The sequence below is a fragment of the Lindgomyces ingoldianus genome, assembly GCF_010093535.1.
Source record: "Lindgomyces ingoldianus strain ATCC 200398 unplaced genomic scaffold BDR25scaffold_16, whole genome shotgun sequence".
Lineage (NCBI taxonomy): Eukaryota > Fungi > Ascomycota > Dothideomycetes > Pleosporales > Lindgomycetaceae > Lindgomyces > Lindgomyces ingoldianus.
Window position 1 is genome coordinate 506,072 of NW_022985177.1, and position 17,096 is coordinate 523,167.

The 17,096-nt window shown below is 49.4% G+C and overlaps 6 protein-coding genes across 6 annotated transcripts; 3 read left to right on the forward strand and 3 right to left on the reverse strand.

Annotated features, from left to right (window-relative positions):
* Positions 1 to 515: 515 nt before the first annotated feature.
* BDR25DRAFT_303736 (MFS general substrate transporter) lies at positions 516 to 3,041 on the reverse strand. Its single transcript, XM_033690067.1, has 7 exons — positions 3,002 to 3,041; positions 2,445 to 2,939; positions 2,073 to 2,395; positions 1,958 to 2,021; positions 1,727 to 1,903; positions 1,435 to 1,644; positions 516 to 1,381 (listed from the first exon to the last, which is right to left on the reverse strand). Exons 2-7 carry the CDS (start codon positions 2,826 to 2,828, stop codon positions 692 to 694), a joined length of 1,848 nt encoding a protein of 615 aa, XP_033547564.1. The 5' UTR covers positions 2,829 to 2,939; positions 3,002 to 3,041; the 3' UTR covers positions 516 to 691.
* A 2,260-nt stretch (positions 3,042 to 5,301) lies between these two features.
* BDR25DRAFT_32095 (phosphoglycerate mutase-like protein) lies at positions 5,302 to 6,674 on the reverse strand. The gene is made up of 3 exons (XM_033691937.1): positions 6,577 to 6,674; positions 5,513 to 6,529; positions 5,302 to 5,328 (listed from the first exon to the last, which is right to left on the reverse strand). Exons 1-2 carry the CDS (start codon positions 6,630 to 6,632, stop codon positions 5,569 to 5,571), a joined length of 1,017 nt encoding a protein of 338 aa, XP_033547565.1. The 5' UTR covers positions 6,633 to 6,674; the 3' UTR covers positions 5,302 to 5,328; positions 5,513 to 5,568.
* Positions 6,675 to 7,000: 326 nt separating this feature from the next.
* BDR25DRAFT_355185 (uncharacterized protein) lies at positions 7,001 to 8,131 on the forward strand (the record flags this gene model as incomplete). Its single annotated transcript, XM_033695418.1, has 9 exons — positions 7,001 to 7,033; positions 7,084 to 7,130; positions 7,192 to 7,261; positions 7,302 to 7,467; positions 7,501 to 7,599; positions 7,623 to 7,723; positions 7,761 to 7,843; positions 7,875 to 7,942; positions 8,031 to 8,131. 9 exons carry the CDS (start codon positions 7,001 to 7,003, stop codon positions 8,129 to 8,131), a joined length of 768 nt encoding a protein of 255 aa, XP_033547566.1.
* Positions 8,132 to 9,116: 985 nt separating this feature from the next.
* On the forward strand, positions 9,117 to 10,631 carry BDR25DRAFT_163141 (uncharacterized protein; the record flags this gene model as incomplete). Its single annotated transcript, XM_033684063.1, has 1 exon — positions 9,117 to 10,631. A coding segment is annotated over one exon (1,515 nt), but the record flags the coding sequence as incomplete, so codon positions are not given.
* A 945-nt stretch (positions 10,632 to 11,576) lies between these two features.
* Positions 11,577 to 12,859, reverse strand: BDR25DRAFT_314413 (TauD-domain-containing protein; the record flags this gene model as incomplete). Its single annotated transcript, XM_033691448.1, has 4 exons — positions 11,577 to 11,959; positions 12,004 to 12,366; positions 12,421 to 12,620; positions 12,672 to 12,859. 4 exons carry the CDS (start codon positions 12,857 to 12,859, stop codon positions 11,577 to 11,579), a joined length of 1,134 nt encoding a protein of 377 aa, XP_033547568.1.
* Positions 12,860 to 13,853: 994 nt separating this feature from the next.
* Positions 13,854 to 15,809, forward strand: BDR25DRAFT_369181 (MFS general substrate transporter; the record flags this gene model as incomplete). The annotated part of the gene is made up of 7 exons (XM_033697088.1): positions 13,854 to 14,099; positions 14,148 to 14,401; positions 14,428 to 14,530; positions 14,588 to 14,746; positions 14,797 to 14,938; positions 14,990 to 15,210; positions 15,267 to 15,809. The coding sequence occupies 7 exons, from the start codon at positions 13,854 to 13,856 to the stop codon at positions 15,807 to 15,809; spliced, it is 1,668 nt and encodes a 555-aa protein (XP_033547569.1).
* Positions 15,810 to 17,096: the final 1,287 nt, after the last annotated feature.

A 17,096-nucleotide genomic window follows, 5' to 3' on the forward strand; every position in this document is an offset into this window, starting at 1 on the left:
CCTCTTCACGAAAAGCCGACTTGTTCCACAGCAACGGTGATGTCGTGGTCGAAATGTACGGTAGATGCATTTCTCCATCTTGCATACTCTGTAACCCGCCTAGTGACCCCGGGGTTTGTACGATTCTCGATGAATTTCGATTGAACTTATGGATCCGTAATGATGCGCAGATGCCGCGAGGCTTGGCATTGAGTGGCGGGGAGTCCCAGCCACCAGAAACTGGAACATTAAAGGATTATCACATTCAACAGCTCCGTCCGTGGGCCACAACATGGATTTCACACGGACTCCTGTAGCGAAAAGAAATTTCCGATATTGCATGCGCATGGTGAATACAGCAGATGCAGTACTTTGGCTCTGGCCGATCTGTGCAGCGCCTAAGGTTACACATTCGCAACGCTATCGAATAGAGAGCCTCCACATACAACGAGAAGAAATAGTATTGGGTAAGATACCCACAAGAGAAGAAGGTAAATATATCCAAGAAGAGTAAGAAATCATCGAAGGGTATAAAAGTGTGAAGCAAATCCACAATGGCCTCCCAAAAAGCAAAACTTGGCATCACTGCCAACAACTTCAACCGCAAACACCACAACCCAAATCGAGCCAAACGCCGAGCAAAAATCCAGGTAGCCCTCCCTCTTCAAGCCATCATACATAAAAGATACAACTCACCCGCCCGCTTACTGTATCATCTCTCTTCATCGAACGTCTTCATCTCATTCTGCTCCGCAGCCGACTCTTGCGTGACAAACACGGCCTTGGTAAAGAAGCTTACTACTAACGCAGTTCCGGCCAAAGCAGCCATGATGATCCAAATAGTCCTCATGGAATCAACATATGCATCTGCTAGATCCGTCTTCAGCGTTCCCTCGCCGCCGGGCATCGCTCGGATGGTTTGGATGAGTGCGATGGAATCCTTCGCATACACTATCGCAAGTCTCTCGAGCATCTTGTTCTCGAGCAACTGCTCATGGAGCTGGTTCTGGAAAACCGCGCTACCAATGGCAACACCCAGCGTTTGTCCCAGAGTTTGAAAGAACCCATAGTTTGTAACAGCCGAAGTCATACTCCCGCTCCGAGCAGCTGCCTGCAAAGCTGCCCTCAAACTGGGATACAAGATCCCAAGTCCGACTCCCAAGAGCATCGCAATGCACACCCACAACGGCGTTGCTGAACCTCTCTTGAAAAGCGTCGTTAATGCAGTCCCAATAATGACAAAGGACCAACCAAGCCAAATCGCTGGACGCCACCAGGTCGTATTGCTGACGGCAACAGCCGTAACTGTTGCGATGGTGCAGAGTGCAAAGGTCCACGGGAACAGGCTTATCCCGGTTTCAACGAGGCTGAGGTCGGGCTTGGCAACCTCAAAATACAACGGCTGGTTGGGTGGTAAGCAATAAATTTGTGATACTAGCCTTGCAAATCTCTTACCAAAAAGTACAAGGCTGTGAAAGCGATTGTTCCTTGCATTGTTGCCCCGAAATATGTTGCCAGGCTTGTAGAGTCCATGAAAGAGTCGAGATTAAGAATGGGTGTAAAAGGCGAGAAACGTGACCATAGGAGGAAGACAACGAATCCTACGAGTCCGACTTGGATGGGAAGTGTAGTCCGGAAGTTAGACCAGGGATGCTGGATTCCTCCCTGTTCAGGAAGTGCCATCAGCGCTCGGGAATCATGATATTGAGAAATTCTCTGTACAACTTGATCTGGATAATTAACTTACCCACGTCAGGCCCAGTAGAACGGAGATCAGAGATCCGCTGAAGAGGACGATTCCAAGCCAGTCCACTTTTCTAAGCCCTCGGAGGATGTCACCTTCCGCGAGTTTAAGCTGAGCGAATGCTGGAAGAACGATGAATGCGAATCCGCAAAAGGGAAGGTTGATCCAAAAGATCCACCGCTATTAGTTGTTATTCTTGGTGGCACAGAATAATAGATGGGAGCAATCCCTTACCCACTGCCCTCTTTCTGCTAGCGCACTGCCGATAACTGGACCTGTAACGATACCGACAACCCAGCTATGAAGATATATTAGCAAGACGCGTTTCGAGAGCGACATGACAACATACGTTGCTCCAATAAATGCAGACCACCGTTTTCTATCTTCTGCGTATATCAAATCCGCGAGAATCAAGTCGGTCATAACGTAGAACCCACCGGCACCGATGCCTTGAAGAGACCGCCCGAGCAGTAATCCGGTGAAGTTTCCGGTGACTGCAGCAATGAATGTTCCAATCGTAAAGAAGGTAAGAGCAGTGATAAGCATAGCTTTGCGGCCGAAGATCCCAGCGCAAGAAGCATATAGTGGCTGGAGGGCAGTGGCAGCCACGAGAAACGAGATACTCAGCCAAAATGACTGAACAGCTGAGCCATGTAGGGCACTCGCTATTGTCTGCAAAATCAATTGGAAAATGCCTTCGTGTTTTGGTAAGGGAACTCACGGGAAGAATGATGGAGAGAGAGGTAGCATCCCATGCCGCAACTAGATTTAGCATACATATACACGCCAACGTAATGTGAAACCTCCAATCAACTTTCCTCACTCTGTCCACCTCTTTCAGCAATATCTCAGTAGTAGGTGTTGTGCTCCTCGTTACACTCCTTGTGGCCTTCTGCCTCGCCGCAAGATCCAGCACATCGAACGTGAACCTCTTCGGTACCGGTGGTCGCCGTGGCTCTTCAAGGAATTGTGAGAAGCGTTCAGGTGCATCTTTTGACGGGACGCTGTACTGAAGGTGATGAAGCTGTTGCGGCGACAGTCCATGTAGGAACTGGGCAGCTCCTGGATCGGATGTATCTGAGTTTGATCGTTCTGAACGACTCATATTGAGTGTATAATGGTGAACAAGACATGACAATACTATGATGAAGCAAGGGGCATAATGACAGCAAAGACCTCAACGAAAGAAGGATTCAAAGAAACTAGTCTTTTTAACCTGTATATGCGAGAAATCAGCGGACATTCAAAAGTACGGCGTGAACCCCGGGTGGGGTGTACCTAATGATTGGAAGTGCAAGCCATTGGGGCTGAGAAGGGCGACGACCCTGGCATGCATGAGGACCGAAAGTGGCACATTTGTTCGCGCGAGCCATCCGAATACGAAGTTTGCAGATTCCGGATCGTGTTTCAGAATAGATGGTCCGTCTGATTGGCTTTGCGCCAACTTCTCGCTCGACAATGCCATGGTGTGCCTGCTGCAATCTATTTTGTCTGCTTCAGCCTTTCGTTTTCCTGCTCATGGAAGAGTACGAGTGCGACAGGAGCCAGCAGAAGTTTGCTGTTCCCGGTACGACGAGGCCAGCGACTTCGGAGTGATCACAAGTCGTTCTGGAGTTGGTACCATGAGGGGTGAGAGAGTGAGAGGCTTCCTTCGCCCCAAGTCCGAAGTCTGACAGGCTGATCCCCATTGCTCCTCTCCACGCCCCTCCACTGTCTCGCGGTAACCGTCCACCGTATTCCTAGACCAAATATTTGAAGTCCAGCACCACATTTCAAACAGTATCTAGAGAGCGGAGCCCCAGGATGGGCTTGAGCCTCGCCGTCCGTTGCCAACTGTCTCACTGAACACTTTCCTTCCACGACAATTGACGCAGGGCGTCGTGTCGATCGCATTATTTTCCTCACCAGCCATCTTACAAACCCACCGACATCTCCCGTCCGTCACCTCACATCGAAGCACCCAGTGAAGAGGTCCCAGGCTCCACCTCACTCAGCCTTGCAAATCCCGAACGCTTAACCTCTTCGTCCAGCACCTATTCCCTTTGCATCTCAAATGTGCTTTCTAAATGCAGCGCTGGTGTCGGACCATTGGCCTGCGTAGCTGTTTTTAACATCTCTTCGGCGCTTATTAAAATGGGTCTTTACTAGGACCGGCCCGTCGCGATCAGTGGCGATGAGGCTCAGCAGCAATTGTTCACACAGACCCAGCCATTCACAGCCCATCGCTGGGGCTTGGAACAGTTCTACATAGGCATGTTCGCTTTTACGTTCATTTTTTGCCAAAAGCGCTTTTCTCGCATTGCGCTACATGACATGCTACACCATCCGCGTGAGCATAAACACATTGCCACCAAGCATGCTCTCACGTGCCGACTATCCATCCTGCCGGAATATCGCTCTCTTGACTACTTGCGGTTAGGACGCAGGTAAAACGTGAGGAGCGAGTGAACAGATCCTTCTTACCTCTTGACACAAAATATATTGGCTCACGCATCCACCCACCTGTAAGCTGAGCCATCACCTCTTAACCCTCCATCCACGCTGCATGCGGCAGGAGATATTTGAAGACACCTTATGAAACTAAAAGCCATCTCTCCTCAGGAATACTTTAAAAGCGCCGATGAGTCACCGATATGTGAAAGATGACGATAAATGTTAAGGGGTGATGACAATGTCCAGTAGAAAGGACAGCGCAAGACATAATTGTCCTATTTTCCTGCTGACTATCCAGGTTCTACATTCTCAGTTCTCGACCTATCATTGAGAAGCGCTCAAGGCAGCTCAGGAGTCCCTGCAGAGAAGAAGCTCACAGGATTCAATGTTGAATGCAAACCAACAATTGCGGCGAGATCTGCAAAAGGCTACCGTACGGGAATCCTTCAAGCAATCCGAACCCGTCTCGCCGCGCGCTTGTTTCGATGTGGCCTTATCCACTGCCCCATGGCGGACTTTTTTCCTCGTGGCGTTCGCATTCGCGAGATTATTCCATGTTGAGAAACGGACTTCATCACGTTGCGATAGCTCCGTGCTGTAAGACAGAGATCCTCGAGTCTTCTCTGGACGAAAGTCTGCAACCTCGGGTCGGGGAACGTGCGCGGAGCGTGCGTCTCTGGATTATCTGGGGTAGAATGCAAGGGCGTGCGGAAGACTTTGCGTCTCTCGATTAATCCAATTGTATGGGAGTGTGAACACAAAAGGTGCTGATAGATGATCTGAGCTTTAGTCTCAACGTGTTCATTAATTCTTAGACATGGCCTAAAATCTGATATCATCAGGCAGCCAACGCCATTACCGTTACCCGCTGATGATCGTTAAGAATAGTGAAAGCTTGTGTAGAGCACAAGGGGTATACTACGAGGGTGGAAGGTGTCACCAGAAAAGCAGTAGCAATCATCAGCGGTACGAGACTTCCCAACCTTGGGGAATACAGCTCGTTGCTCTTACAACGAGATATGGAAGTAATTTGAATCAGAACAGAACATCTGCAACATTATAGACTTCCCCTGTTCAAACAACAGGCTCAACCGCTCAATTCCTTTCCATGCATGTTCCGTGGGAGGGGGCACCATGCCGTAAGAAGGAACATGGATTCCGAGGGGCCGGATCTATGAGCACGGGTGAGCAAAGCGCCGATGCAGTGGAGCGAGCAACTAAATTTGGGCAATAGGTCGAGATCAGACAGCAGTTGGAACAATTGGTAGTCCACATATTGAGTTCAGAACAGGTCTGTGAATAGTTGTGGTATCATCATTCGACGGAGAGGAAGTGGAAGGAGCTGTTTCAGCTTACCAAATCGCATCAAGTCCGGTGGGCTTGCTGCACGCAACATGAGCGACCGGTCGAATTCAATCGCGCTTTCTCCGCTTGAAAAAGGTTTCGATGTTCCTTTGGGAAGCGTCATGTCGAGCGCTCCCAAGACCGCCACCAGCGCGTTTTAGGCCTTTGAGATGGTCTCTACCATTGATGGTCTGGATGGTCGTTCTCCATTCCCCAGGGAGCTTGATCAACGCCGATTGAGCGTCCAACACTCTATGTTTAGTGATTCTATCGGGAGCGCCCTGCCGTATATCTGGACGGGCAATTTCTCCCTTCGCGCTATCAAGCTTGACCTTGGACGGCTGCAGTGCGGAGGCTGGAGGCAACGGAAGGGTCGAGTCTTCAGCTGAAAAGGGCTCCAGCAGTGTCGCCTTCTCCATGAGTAGCTCAAGATAGCCGGTGTTGGACCAACCCCCGAGGCGCTCCAATGAGTAGTCACGGATGTTGGCTGATAGCTCGGGTGAGAATGCCACGCTTTTCGGCGGGAGTCGCAGAAGGAGTCGCTTCCATAGGACCGAGAGGATGATGCCGTGGGAGACAATAGCGACGGCATCGCTGGTGGATGCCGTGGGACCACTAAATAACGGCAGGAGATGTGTGTCGATGAACGCGTCGATGCGTTGTACCATTGAGCTAAAAGACTCCATTTCCACGAAGCCCGACGTACTTCCGTGGTCGTGGTTATGGCGGTGCTTGCCGGTGACTCTGGCGTCAGCTGGCCTCTCGTCCCACTTCTTACCCTCGTAGAAGCCAAAGTCCTGCTCCATCAGCGCTGGCAGTTGTACCACGTCGGGCACCGCGCCCGCACCGCTCTGGTCCGCCGACTGTGTAATCTGAGCGTCTCGTATCAGGCCCGCTGTCTTGGAGGCTCGCTGCAGATGCGACGAGAAGATGTGCGTGAAGGCAAGCCCAAGGGCGTTGAAGTGAACGCCGAGGCGAGCGGCCTGCTGGTAGCCATGATTTGTGAGCTCGGAGTCTCTGCTCCCTGCGCTGAATTGGTCAACTCGTGTGCTCAGGAACAGCTAGGCCTCGCGTACTAGACCTGGGCAATGTTGTCGACTGTCTCGCCATGTCGAATGAGAAAGAGCCTCATGGTGCGAGCCGGGGCCGTAGCCGGGGCGGGGGAAGTTCGTTGGGGAGCATGCAGACAGGTCAATTGAAGCCGTAAAAAATGGCTGAAATATCTTCGTGCGAGGGTTGGTCTGTGCAACGATATGACTAAGCGTCCCTTGCTGCAACAAGAACACACTCCACCCCCATCCTTGACCATGACTTTTCTGACCCTTCCTATCCGTCAGAACACCAATACTGCACAGAATCTGGTACTACTCCGTCCAATCATACGGAGTCAATTTTGGAATAATGGACGAGGCCACTGCTTTAACCCAGAAACACTCCGGTGCCAGATCGCATTCTATTCGCGGAGGGGATTGAGTTGTGGATGCCTAGCCGTTGGGGAAGATGGCAGAAGATTCTAATTGCATTTTGGTTGTGGTGGCAAATGCTGCATTTCTTACTTTTTTAAAGCAAGCTCATTCTTGCAGGAGCATGCGATCCTCGAGTTGGGATGCGCATCTGAAAAACAGCAAGCGTGATGCCTTCAAACAGCCCTGACGAGCACCAACTTTGTCAGACCCATGACAAGATACAAGTACCGTGTTTGAAAAAAATTCACCAGAGCTCTCATTGCGTTCGTCGCATATAAAAGCAATTGTCTTTGTAGTCTCGGCCTTCAATCACTCTCCTTGATCGCTCACTTTAGTCTCGACCTACTCCGTCGGCCCTTTCGACCTCATGCTCCATCACCCTCAGCCGTACACCCCATTACTTTTCCTCATCGGAAAGCATATCCGTGATCCAACCCGGTGCTGCACCGCCGTTTGTTTCCTTGGGGCGGAGTGCCACCCGTGACCTCACCGCTACACTTTGTCTCCTGCAATTCCACGAATGATAGCGTGTAGTCATTCTAGGTTCCCTTCAAGCTGCAGCACTCTCTTACCACCAACTTTACTCCCAAGGGGCCCCTCCTTCACAGCTCTCTCACAGCAATTATCGAATCTGTCGATGGACGCATAGTGAGTAGTCGACCCCCCATGTCCTTGGGATCATTCCCAACCATCACTCACCACCATCCCAAATTTTCTAACTCTACTTCCTTTCTCCTTCCATTTTCTTCTATTAATTGTCTTTATGCTTCAAAGAGGCAAGGCAACCCATACAGCTCACGCAAACGGCTAGCGACACACCAAACCGACGCCCTATTACTACAGCAGTCTCCTCACTATGGGATAAGAACACACTTGAGTTCTTAGTACCCACACACTTATTGATCGAGCCCGACTTCTTGGACCATACCTCAACTGCAGCCATTGAAAACTGTCCCTCAATTGCCAAATTTCAACAGTGAGTTGATGTTTGGAAAACACTTTACCTCATAAATCACCCTTGTGTTAGCAACATAGTTTCTCTTCGATCGCCCTGGTCTCTTAAGCTACACTGCCTGGAGCATGCACTAATCCTCACTCTCTGTTGCCCATCTCCAACCCACGGTCAATAATCAGACAATACATGTCATATTTTACCCTTGAATAGGTGCCAATAACCCTCTCTTTCTGACAAGATGGCTGCGACCACGTCTCGAGCGCCTCCGTGCACTCAAGTCTCGTGGACTTTCGACACTTACTCAGACTCTGATTCAGAAGGGAGTGCGGGCCCGGTCAAGGATATGCTCATGGAAGGAGTTTCTCATACCTCGGCCAGCACCTTCGACAAAATACAGCCACATGATGTCACGGCCGCTCCCCACTCCTCGTTTGGGAAGCATCTTGATGCTCACCTCAGCAATGATAGTGGCGATGGCGATGGCACGGGATCTCTATTTGGCGAAGACGAGCAGTGTCCTGACACTAGCTACAAACTCTTGAAAGATACTAAAGCCACGAACGATGGACAACATTTCACACTACAAAGCTTATTCCCGGAAGGATTCTCTGAGGATGAGGGTGACGATGACCACGAGGAGAATCGCCGACCTGTGTTCCCTGACGAAACCGGCCTTGGGCAGAAGAAGAAGAATCTGCGCGATGGGCATGACACTGAAGCAACAGAAGGGAGCCCAAAGCCGAAGAAGTCGCGATCTTTGTTTGGAGGCACTCTTCCTTCTGACGCCAACGAGCAGGTTGAAAGTCCAGCCCGGAAGGCCCAGGAGCGGACGGCCATGCGAGATCAACTGTCCCGATTAGTCTTGACTCGGGGAGAAGATGGCCGAGACAAGAGTCAGTCGGAGCGCCTCTTCGACTTTGATTTTAGGCAGTCTCCTAGGCCTAGAGCTAGTCAGCAGGCTCCCAATTTGCAGGACGACAGTGGCCTGCACCAGCTCAAGAATCCATTCGACTTGGGCGTAGGGAACACCTCAAATTCAAACCCTTTTCGGCTAGATCCAAACTACCGCCAGTATAATAATACAGCCCAGTCTGGTCACTCCTTCAACATCGGTCTTGGGAACTCACGTGAAGGTTCCCCAACCCCAAGTGAGCGCAGCAGTGCATTTAGTGAAGGTCTTGCCGTTCAAATCCTCCCAGAGGTACCCTATGAGCTCCGACAGAACGTTGACCGTAATGTTGCGACGACCTGGATCGATAGAGACAACACCGGGAATTATGACCCCGAGGAAGAGGTCAAGAAAGAGAAGCTTCGCAAGGCGAGGGCCAAGACGAAAAAGCAAGGCAAACACCCAGCGCCAAAGCAGCCGAAAGAGAAGGTCCAGAAGCTTATTGTCCGACTCCGAGTCGAAAGCTTCGGCAATGTCCTCAATATTACAGACAATGAGGATAACTGGCCGAGTGGCTGGTCTGAAGTTGACCCTGAGGAGGAGATGGAGAGGCAGTCGCGACGTGCCTTTCACCGCCAGAACACCCCGGGCTTGCAAACTCAGACGCCAATTCCGGATCCAAAGACGGACAGTAGCACGGACGGTCTGGCTGGACACCCCACCGCTCGTGGCTGTGAGGATTGTGATGCTGGTCCAACCCCAAACCACGAGCCCAAACGTACCCATCTCAACACCATCCTGTACAGCGTTGAACGGAAGCACATAGAGTGCACCTTGTGCCGAAAAGAAGGGAGGCGATGTTCTCTTAAAACAAAGTCCGACAGGCCACCTTGCAAAGCCTGCCAACGCTTGAAGATTAGCTGCACATTCCATGATACGAGGTATGAACCAGCGAAGGAAAGCCAGAGGAAGAAAAGTTCTACGAAGTTTAGCAGATCCACAAAGGGGAATTTTGAGAAGCCTGCAAACGCTTACACTCACCTGTTCACGGAGGCAGATCTGGCTGATTTAGAGGAGATGGATCATGTGGAACTGGAACGGGAGGACACACCTGAACTTTTTATGGAGGATTCTGAAGGGCATCACGGCGTAGTGACAACCCTCCTGACTTCCTACGCTCACCCGATCGTCTTTAACGCTGTTTCTGCCTCAGCCTTGGATTGCAGTTGGTGCCACATGCCAACTTTTGGCCTTTTTGGTCTTTGGGAGCGAAAAGTTCACGTGCTGCGATGGAATAACGGCCTCGGCTACACAGAGCTGCAAGGCGGACATCGAGAAAGCAATGATAAAAGTATCATGTGCCAAGCGTGCACGTTGTCTCGAATCCAAATAGTCCTCTGTCTAGGTCATCAAGTGACACAGAGTCCCAGCAAGGATCCCGATGACGATTTCGCCGTAGTGGTCGATCACCTTCTCTCCGCGGAGCCTCGATCTGAAGAGCTGAAATATCAACACCAGCGCTGGTGCACCATGTGCTTTGCGGTAGCGACGTTCAAGTGTTGCACACCTCAGCCCCCAATCTGCGACAGCGCGGAAGATGATGGAATGATATTTGGCTGCGGTCTTCGTTTCTGCGATTGCTGTGAGAGGAGGTACCGGGAAGAATTCAAAGGAGACGTTGATGAGATGGCGACTGCCCTTGAAAAAGAGCCGAAGGCGAGGGAGACAACAGAGGATACATGCGGAACGGTGGCGAGAGCGGATGTGGGATTCTTGAGGCAGGATGGCTTACTCATGGCCAACGTCGTCAAAGAGGCTGAAATGGTTGGAGGGGAGGATGAGGGAAGGTTTGCCTAGGCTCTGGTTATGGGCATGGGGCTCTGACTTGGTGCGTTTGTGAGAACTTAAATCGGGGTGATATTGGATGTAATCTTTCGTGTTTTTCAGTCCCAAGTGCTGAATTCTGCACTCGACACTGATCTAGGCTAACAGACTTAATAGAGGTTCTCGTCGTGGGCACTTCCTGCCACGGTCTTTGGGTCATTTCGGCATTTGGTACTTTCGGGAGTAGTTGTTCCTTCTTGCTGATCTTCAGATATGGCAAGTCTATGAAGGGTGAGCATCACTTCTTTCTTCTAGATCTATCCCCGTTCTGCTCTCTGGGTATCCCCAATTTGCGATGGTCACCTAGGCGAACGACAGATATTTTATTTACTATTGTCTTGTAGTCGTACGAATTGTAATTGTAAAGAGAACAGCAGAGTAGACAATCTGCTGAATTTAGGAGCCCTTAAAATCTAAGAATGAAGGGAAAGAAAAAGGACCTTGCAGGAACTGCGGGAGTTGTAGGTAACCCCTTCTCTGATTTCCTTCCTTAAATTGTGATGATATCTTGGTAAATTGCCCCTAGGTTCCCTTTGATAACTTCGAGATTCAACTGACAATAAACCAAATACTAAGCACATCTCACTTTGCAATAACTAGGAACCCTGCTGTTGCATGCTCTCTAGAAGGAATATGGGGCACCTAGGGACGGAGCGGTCTCAAAAGCAATGTAGCTGCATTGGGAACAGTTCACTTTGGCAACTGTCAACCTGAAAATGCGTTACAACACCTGCGAAGCCTCTTTTGAGAAAAGCCCCGCCCCACTATTTGCGGGCCATATTACCATTTTGGTGGACACTATGTCTCATTCAATGATTGGAATCATCGGCTTGGCATTTCCATAGCTTTGTCGTAATTCTGCATTGGTAGGGTCACTCTCGCCTACTTCTCAAATGGAGTCTCAGTCGGAGGCTCGGCCTGCGGGGTTATTCTAGCCATATGCCTGCGCTGACCATCGTCCCAATCTAGGAGTGCTGAGTGCGCCGTCACTCGGTTATCCCAGACAACGACAGTTCCAGGAGCCCACTTAACGCGAGCCTGGAAGTCCTGACCCTTTGCGATATGATCAAAAAGAAACTTCAAAAGGAAGTCACTCTCATCCTTCTTGTATCCAACGATGCGGCGCGTGAATTGCGGGTTTACGAAGAGCGCCTTCTCTCCCGTAGCTGGATGAGTCCGGACGAGGGGGTGGATTGATGTCACCGGCTCTCGACGGACAACACCTCCACGGTTCTTACTGTTGTCGGCTTGCTCGATTGCTGTGTCTAGTCAACCATTCAGATTGTTCAACTTCGTCGCTTCTTCTTACCAGAATGGATGGCCTTCAAGCCATGCAACCTCTTCTGGAACTCTGGAGATAGTCTTCGGTATGCCTCCGACTGGTTCGCGAACAAAGTGTCTCCACCAGCAACCGGTCCGTCGAGAAGGTATAAGAATGTAATGCCCGGAGGCTGCTTTTCGTATGTCACATCAGAGTGCCATGTCACAGAGTTAGTGCGCTCCTCAAAAAAGTCCCGCGCTGTGGTGTCGTCAGCACCTCGATGGACAAGATGAACCTCTGGATGTCCTGCGGGAGCTCCTGATGTTGGGTGGATGTGGTGGCGGCCAAAGTATCCTCCAAAGTCGAGAGCCGCTTGGATTGGAATATCTGCAAGATCCTGTTCGCGGAAGGCTACACTGTATTAGTACCGAATTATTCAAGCCTCCAGGTGAGGGTGCGGCTTACCAACGACCTTCCTCTGAGCCACAAATAGAGCTAGCTCATCCTTGCCCTTGTCCGTGAGCTTGCTCAATTGAGCCCCGTGGATCTCAGCTCCAGTGTTCGCGGTCAATTCCGTTACTTGAGCTTTCTGGAGGAGGTTGGGAAAACTGGGATCTGCATCCTTTCCGTGCTCGTAGTGCTCAAACAGCTGCAACGGAGGATATCTGCCACGAATTTAGATACGAGCTTGCGGTTTTGCTTGAAAAATCACTAACTTTTTCTCAGGGTCCCACGTCGGCAGGTAGTGAGGATACTTCGCTGGAGGTTGTTTTTCCGTACCCTTCAATTCTGCGTCCTGCCTGAACGCCTTCGGTCCTCCAATGTACGCCTCCTTGTACTCTCCGGTTCCATTCCTTACATAAGTTGCAGCCGGTTGTGGGGTTTCAACAAAAGCGGGAGCCATGATGTTTTATCTGAAATTTCGAAGTCTATTCTGTCTAGGTTGAGGATTTCCACCTTTATATACGGATGAGCTGCGCTCACTCCGAATAATGTCCTCTTTTTTGGGTACCACTGCCTGAAACTCGTATCAGTATCGTCCGACCCCTCTTTCAACCTCGTCATAACTGTTCCTATCAAGCTGTGGATCCATCATCAAGCACGTGGATCCAAAATTAAGCACGCTGGGATGTTTGTTTGCGAGGGGTAGCAACCACCACAGCTCTACCACCAAGAGAAGATTTGACACTCCTCTAGAATTCCATTCAATCAGAATGAGTTTAGATGGCATCAAACATGCATGGTATTGTATCATGGCCCATCAGCCAAGCCAAAATCTAACGTCTAGGGATTTGCGCTAGCATTCCAGTCTGCACCCACAATTGCTTAGCAATTTCAAGGACATTTCTCCACACTAGTCAAGGACACTAGCAGATTCCTGCCGCAACTTTGGCCTTATCTTTGTGAAGAGCGTTACCGCCAGCGTTGATGTTCCACCTGCCATGTTGTCAAATGCCCGGCCAATTACGCAATCCCTTAACATCCACCCTGGCAACGAATCAACCTCAGGCATTCAATCATCAACACCCACCACGGAATTCATCATCGATTATCAATTTTGCGTGCTTCAGGATAGGATGTGTCGCCTCGGCTTGTCGGCAGCGGAATCGATACATTCCCGTCGCCTCGACCGAGCTCGAACGGAACCCTTCCTCATAAAAACACTACGGCTATATACTAGACGGCATCTAAATACCCACGGCCAAGAAATGGCTCCACGATGGCGTTGTTCCGTCTCTCGGAGGCCCCACCACCTAGTAGTAGGGTTGAAGAATATCTTTTGTTGGATTTCCAGAATGTCATTGTATAAGAAGCGGAGACTTGCCATTCTGAAATGTCAAAGAACACACGAAATAAGAACCTTAACGTTTGCGACTTAATTGACCGTGCTCTACGACATGGCCGAACCACCTCTCAGAATTGTGCCTGAAGTTGCTAAGCCGGACTTCGATGTTAGTGGGAGCGAAACGAACTTAACTAGCAAACCTCACCAAAGATTTGGAGCGCGTGAGGGCGTTACCTTTGATGTGGCGGGCCTGGAATCGTATTACAAGCCAATTGACACGTATGAGGGTAGGCACAGATACGACCCTAAGTTTGAGTGGGAATCAGAGGAAGAGAGAAAGATTGTGAGGAAGGCAAGTGTGCGTCCAAAATAAAATAAATTCCATCTATAAGCTAATAGCTTCCAGATTGATAAGAGGATATGCACCTTTGTGTGTCTTTGCTTCTTTGCGCTCCAATTAGATCGTGGCAACATCTCTCAAGCCTTGAGTGATAACATGCTCAAAGACCTGAAAATGAATACAAACGACTACAATTATGGCCAGACAATATTCTACCTCTGCTTTCTCTTCGCAGAGCTTCCTTCGCAGCTTATCAGCAAGAAACTTGGTCCGGACAACTGGATCCCAATTCAAATGCAAGTGAGCGATGACGTCATAATGTTGTATCGTACTAAAATCTTGGTAGGGTGTCTTGGAGTCTTGTTGCCAGTATGCAAGCTTTCTTAAGTGGTCGAAAATCCTTTTTTGCTTGCCGAGTGCTCTTAGGTCTCTTCGAGGGTGGGTTCATTGTAAGCCACCTCTCGCAGCATATTGGTGAAGGACGTGACATCACTAACCGCTAACAGCCAGACAATATACTTTACCTAAGCTACTTCTACACGGGGTGGGAACTGCCGGCGAGATTGAGCTGGTTCTGGGTGTCCTACCAATCAACTCAAATTGTTTCAGCGTTCTTCGCTTATGGAATATTGCATCTTAGGGACTACAATGGGATGGAAGGTTGGGTAAGTGCATCAAATTGGTATTCCTGGAGTTTTCTCACTCTCCCATATAGCGGTGGCTATTCGCCCTTGAAGGAATGCTGACCGGAGTCATTGGCATCTTCGCTTGGTTTTACCTCCCTCCATCACCAACTCAGACTGCTAGCCGGTTCCGCGGGAAGGACGGATGGTTCAATGAGCGAGAGGAGAAGATCAGTAAGTACCGTGCAAACTAACAACGCTTTCGCTCCATTAACTATGTCACAGTGGTCAACCGTATCCTTCGAGATGATCCTTCTAAAGGCGATATGCACAATCGCCAAGCACTCTCTTTCACCATGATTTGGGAGTGTCTCAATGACTACCATATGTGGCCCATCTACCTCCTTGGGCTCTCATGGTTGATTCCATCAACACCTATGACCGCTTATCTGACCCTTCAATTGAAAGCAATTGGCTTCAATACTTTTCAAACCAATTTACTCACGGTTAGACCTTACTCCATCCTCTTAACATCCATGGTTTTCTTTCTAACTCTCTATAGATTCCTGCGTATGTGCTCTTCATTTTCCAACTCCTGTTCTGGACATGGCTCTCCGAGAGACAGAACTCCCGGTTCCTCACTGGCCTGGCTTCCCAGATATGGGCTATGCCCCTCCTTATTGCTCTAGAACTCATCCCCAATCGTGCTTCCGCATGGGCTAAATGGACCATTTCCACTCTACTAGTCGGCCACCCATACGTTCACGCCATACTTGTAGCCATAACATCTCGCAATGCAGGTACCGTTAGAACGCGCACCGTCGCATCAGCATTGTACAATATGTGCGTACAAGCGAGCAACATCATTTCTCAGAACATTTACCGTGACGACGATAAGCCGATGTATAGGAGAGGCAATAAAGTTTTGATTGCAATTTGCTCATACAATTTTGTATTATTTGTTGGGACGAAGTTGTATTATGTGAGGCTTAATAGAAAGAGGGAGAAGATTTGGATTGAGATGAGTGAGGAAGAGAAGGAAACCTATTTGGAGACGACAAAGGACAGGGGGAATAAGAGGCTAGACTTTCGGTTTGCGCACTAAATCAGGTTGTTATTTGAAGCAATCGACCCCTACTGTCAATAGCAGGAACAAGCTCTTAGCAAATGCACAGTTTTTAGGCGATAAGTTAGAGATCTCGCTTGCTTCTTGGTTATATGACCTTTTTATGCGGACTTCCATCTCCGATAGTTATAGACTATCCTAATCTCTTTCTCTTCATTTACAAGGATCCTCTGAGATGTGGTGATATTAGAGCTGTTCTAACCCAGTATATGTATGTGATTCCCAAATAGATAGGTAGTAGCATGACGCTTCCACCAGGCCTTTCCTACGTCATCTCGTTACGCTGGACCATCAAACAAAGCCGGCAATTGAAAATTCAGTCCTATTAAACCAGGACCCACCGCTCAGGCAAGCAAATTCCACGCTCACCCAATAGCCCTCACTTAACTACTGACTTTATGAAAAGGAGACCTTGTCTTCATTCAGTCTATTCTACTTTCACATTTGCTTGATTTGCGGGACTAGATAATCCCACTGGTTCCCGCGTCAGACAAGCAGATTCTGCTTTCCTTCCAGGAGATTCCAAGCGATAGCGACGTTCTTGTGATAATCTGAGTGGAGGAGGTTGTAAGTTGTCCGTCTTTCTGGTCTGTCCATTCGATGAGTATTTCTTCGCGATTACTCTTATATGGTTGGAGTGTGTGCCCAATAATGCATAGGGGTTCTTTGATAAGTTCCCGTGCTGTCACCCTCGCCTAATGTTTCCATGACTAGATCCTTTTGGTGATACCGTAATCCTAGTTAGACGTGCTCCAGAATTGTATTGACGGTATCGCTTGCGGCCTGCATAGGGGCATCTTCCTATTCTTGAACTTGAGTCTAAGCTTATCGGAATATCTAGCGAAGAGCCACTGCAGGCGTTTGAGCATGGACTCACCGAGGTAAAGATAATATTCATTATCTTCAATCCGGAAATCGAGAAGGACAGGGTAGGAGTGACCTTTTTACGGCATCTAGTTTGGAATAGAGGCGAATGTTGCCGCAAACCTTAACCCTTGCATTGAGCTTTTGGGAGAAGTTGATGGTAAATGTGTGGATGTACTTTATTAATTGAGATTTTAGCCCCCGTGTCTTCTGTTCCTACCCGACCAAGAGGTCTGCCGGACCTAACTGGCAGATTCCTGGATTTCTCGGCCTGCAGGACCAGACCAAACAGATAGACCAACAGCCTGAACACCCTAGTATTATACCCCTAGTGTCTCTAATATGGACACTCGAGGACGCTCTGCGGAAGATTCCCCCGCAAATGGTGCGCTCCCTAGAGAT

Coding starts and splice junctions, on each gene's coding strand:
- BDR25DRAFT_303736 (XM_033690067.1), bottom strand. CDS start 2,828: ATGAGTCGTTCAGAACGATCAAACTCAGATACATCCGATCCAGGAGCT. Junction 2,396..2,444: donor CTCTCTCCATCATTCTTCCC/GTGAGTTCCCTT, acceptor TTGATTTTGCAG/ACAATAGCGAGTGCCCTACA. Junction 1,382..1,434: donor TCACAGCCTTGTACTTTTTG/GTAAGAGATTTG, acceptor CCACCCAACCAG/CCGTTGTATTTTGAGGTTGC.
- BDR25DRAFT_32095 (XM_033691937.1), bottom strand. CDS start 6,632: ATGAGGCTCTTTCTCATTCGACATGGCGAGACAGTCGACAACATTGCC. Junction 6,530..6,576: donor GACAACATTGCCCAGGTCTA/GTACGCGAGGCC, acceptor TGACCAATTCAG/CGCAGGGAGCAGAGACTCCG.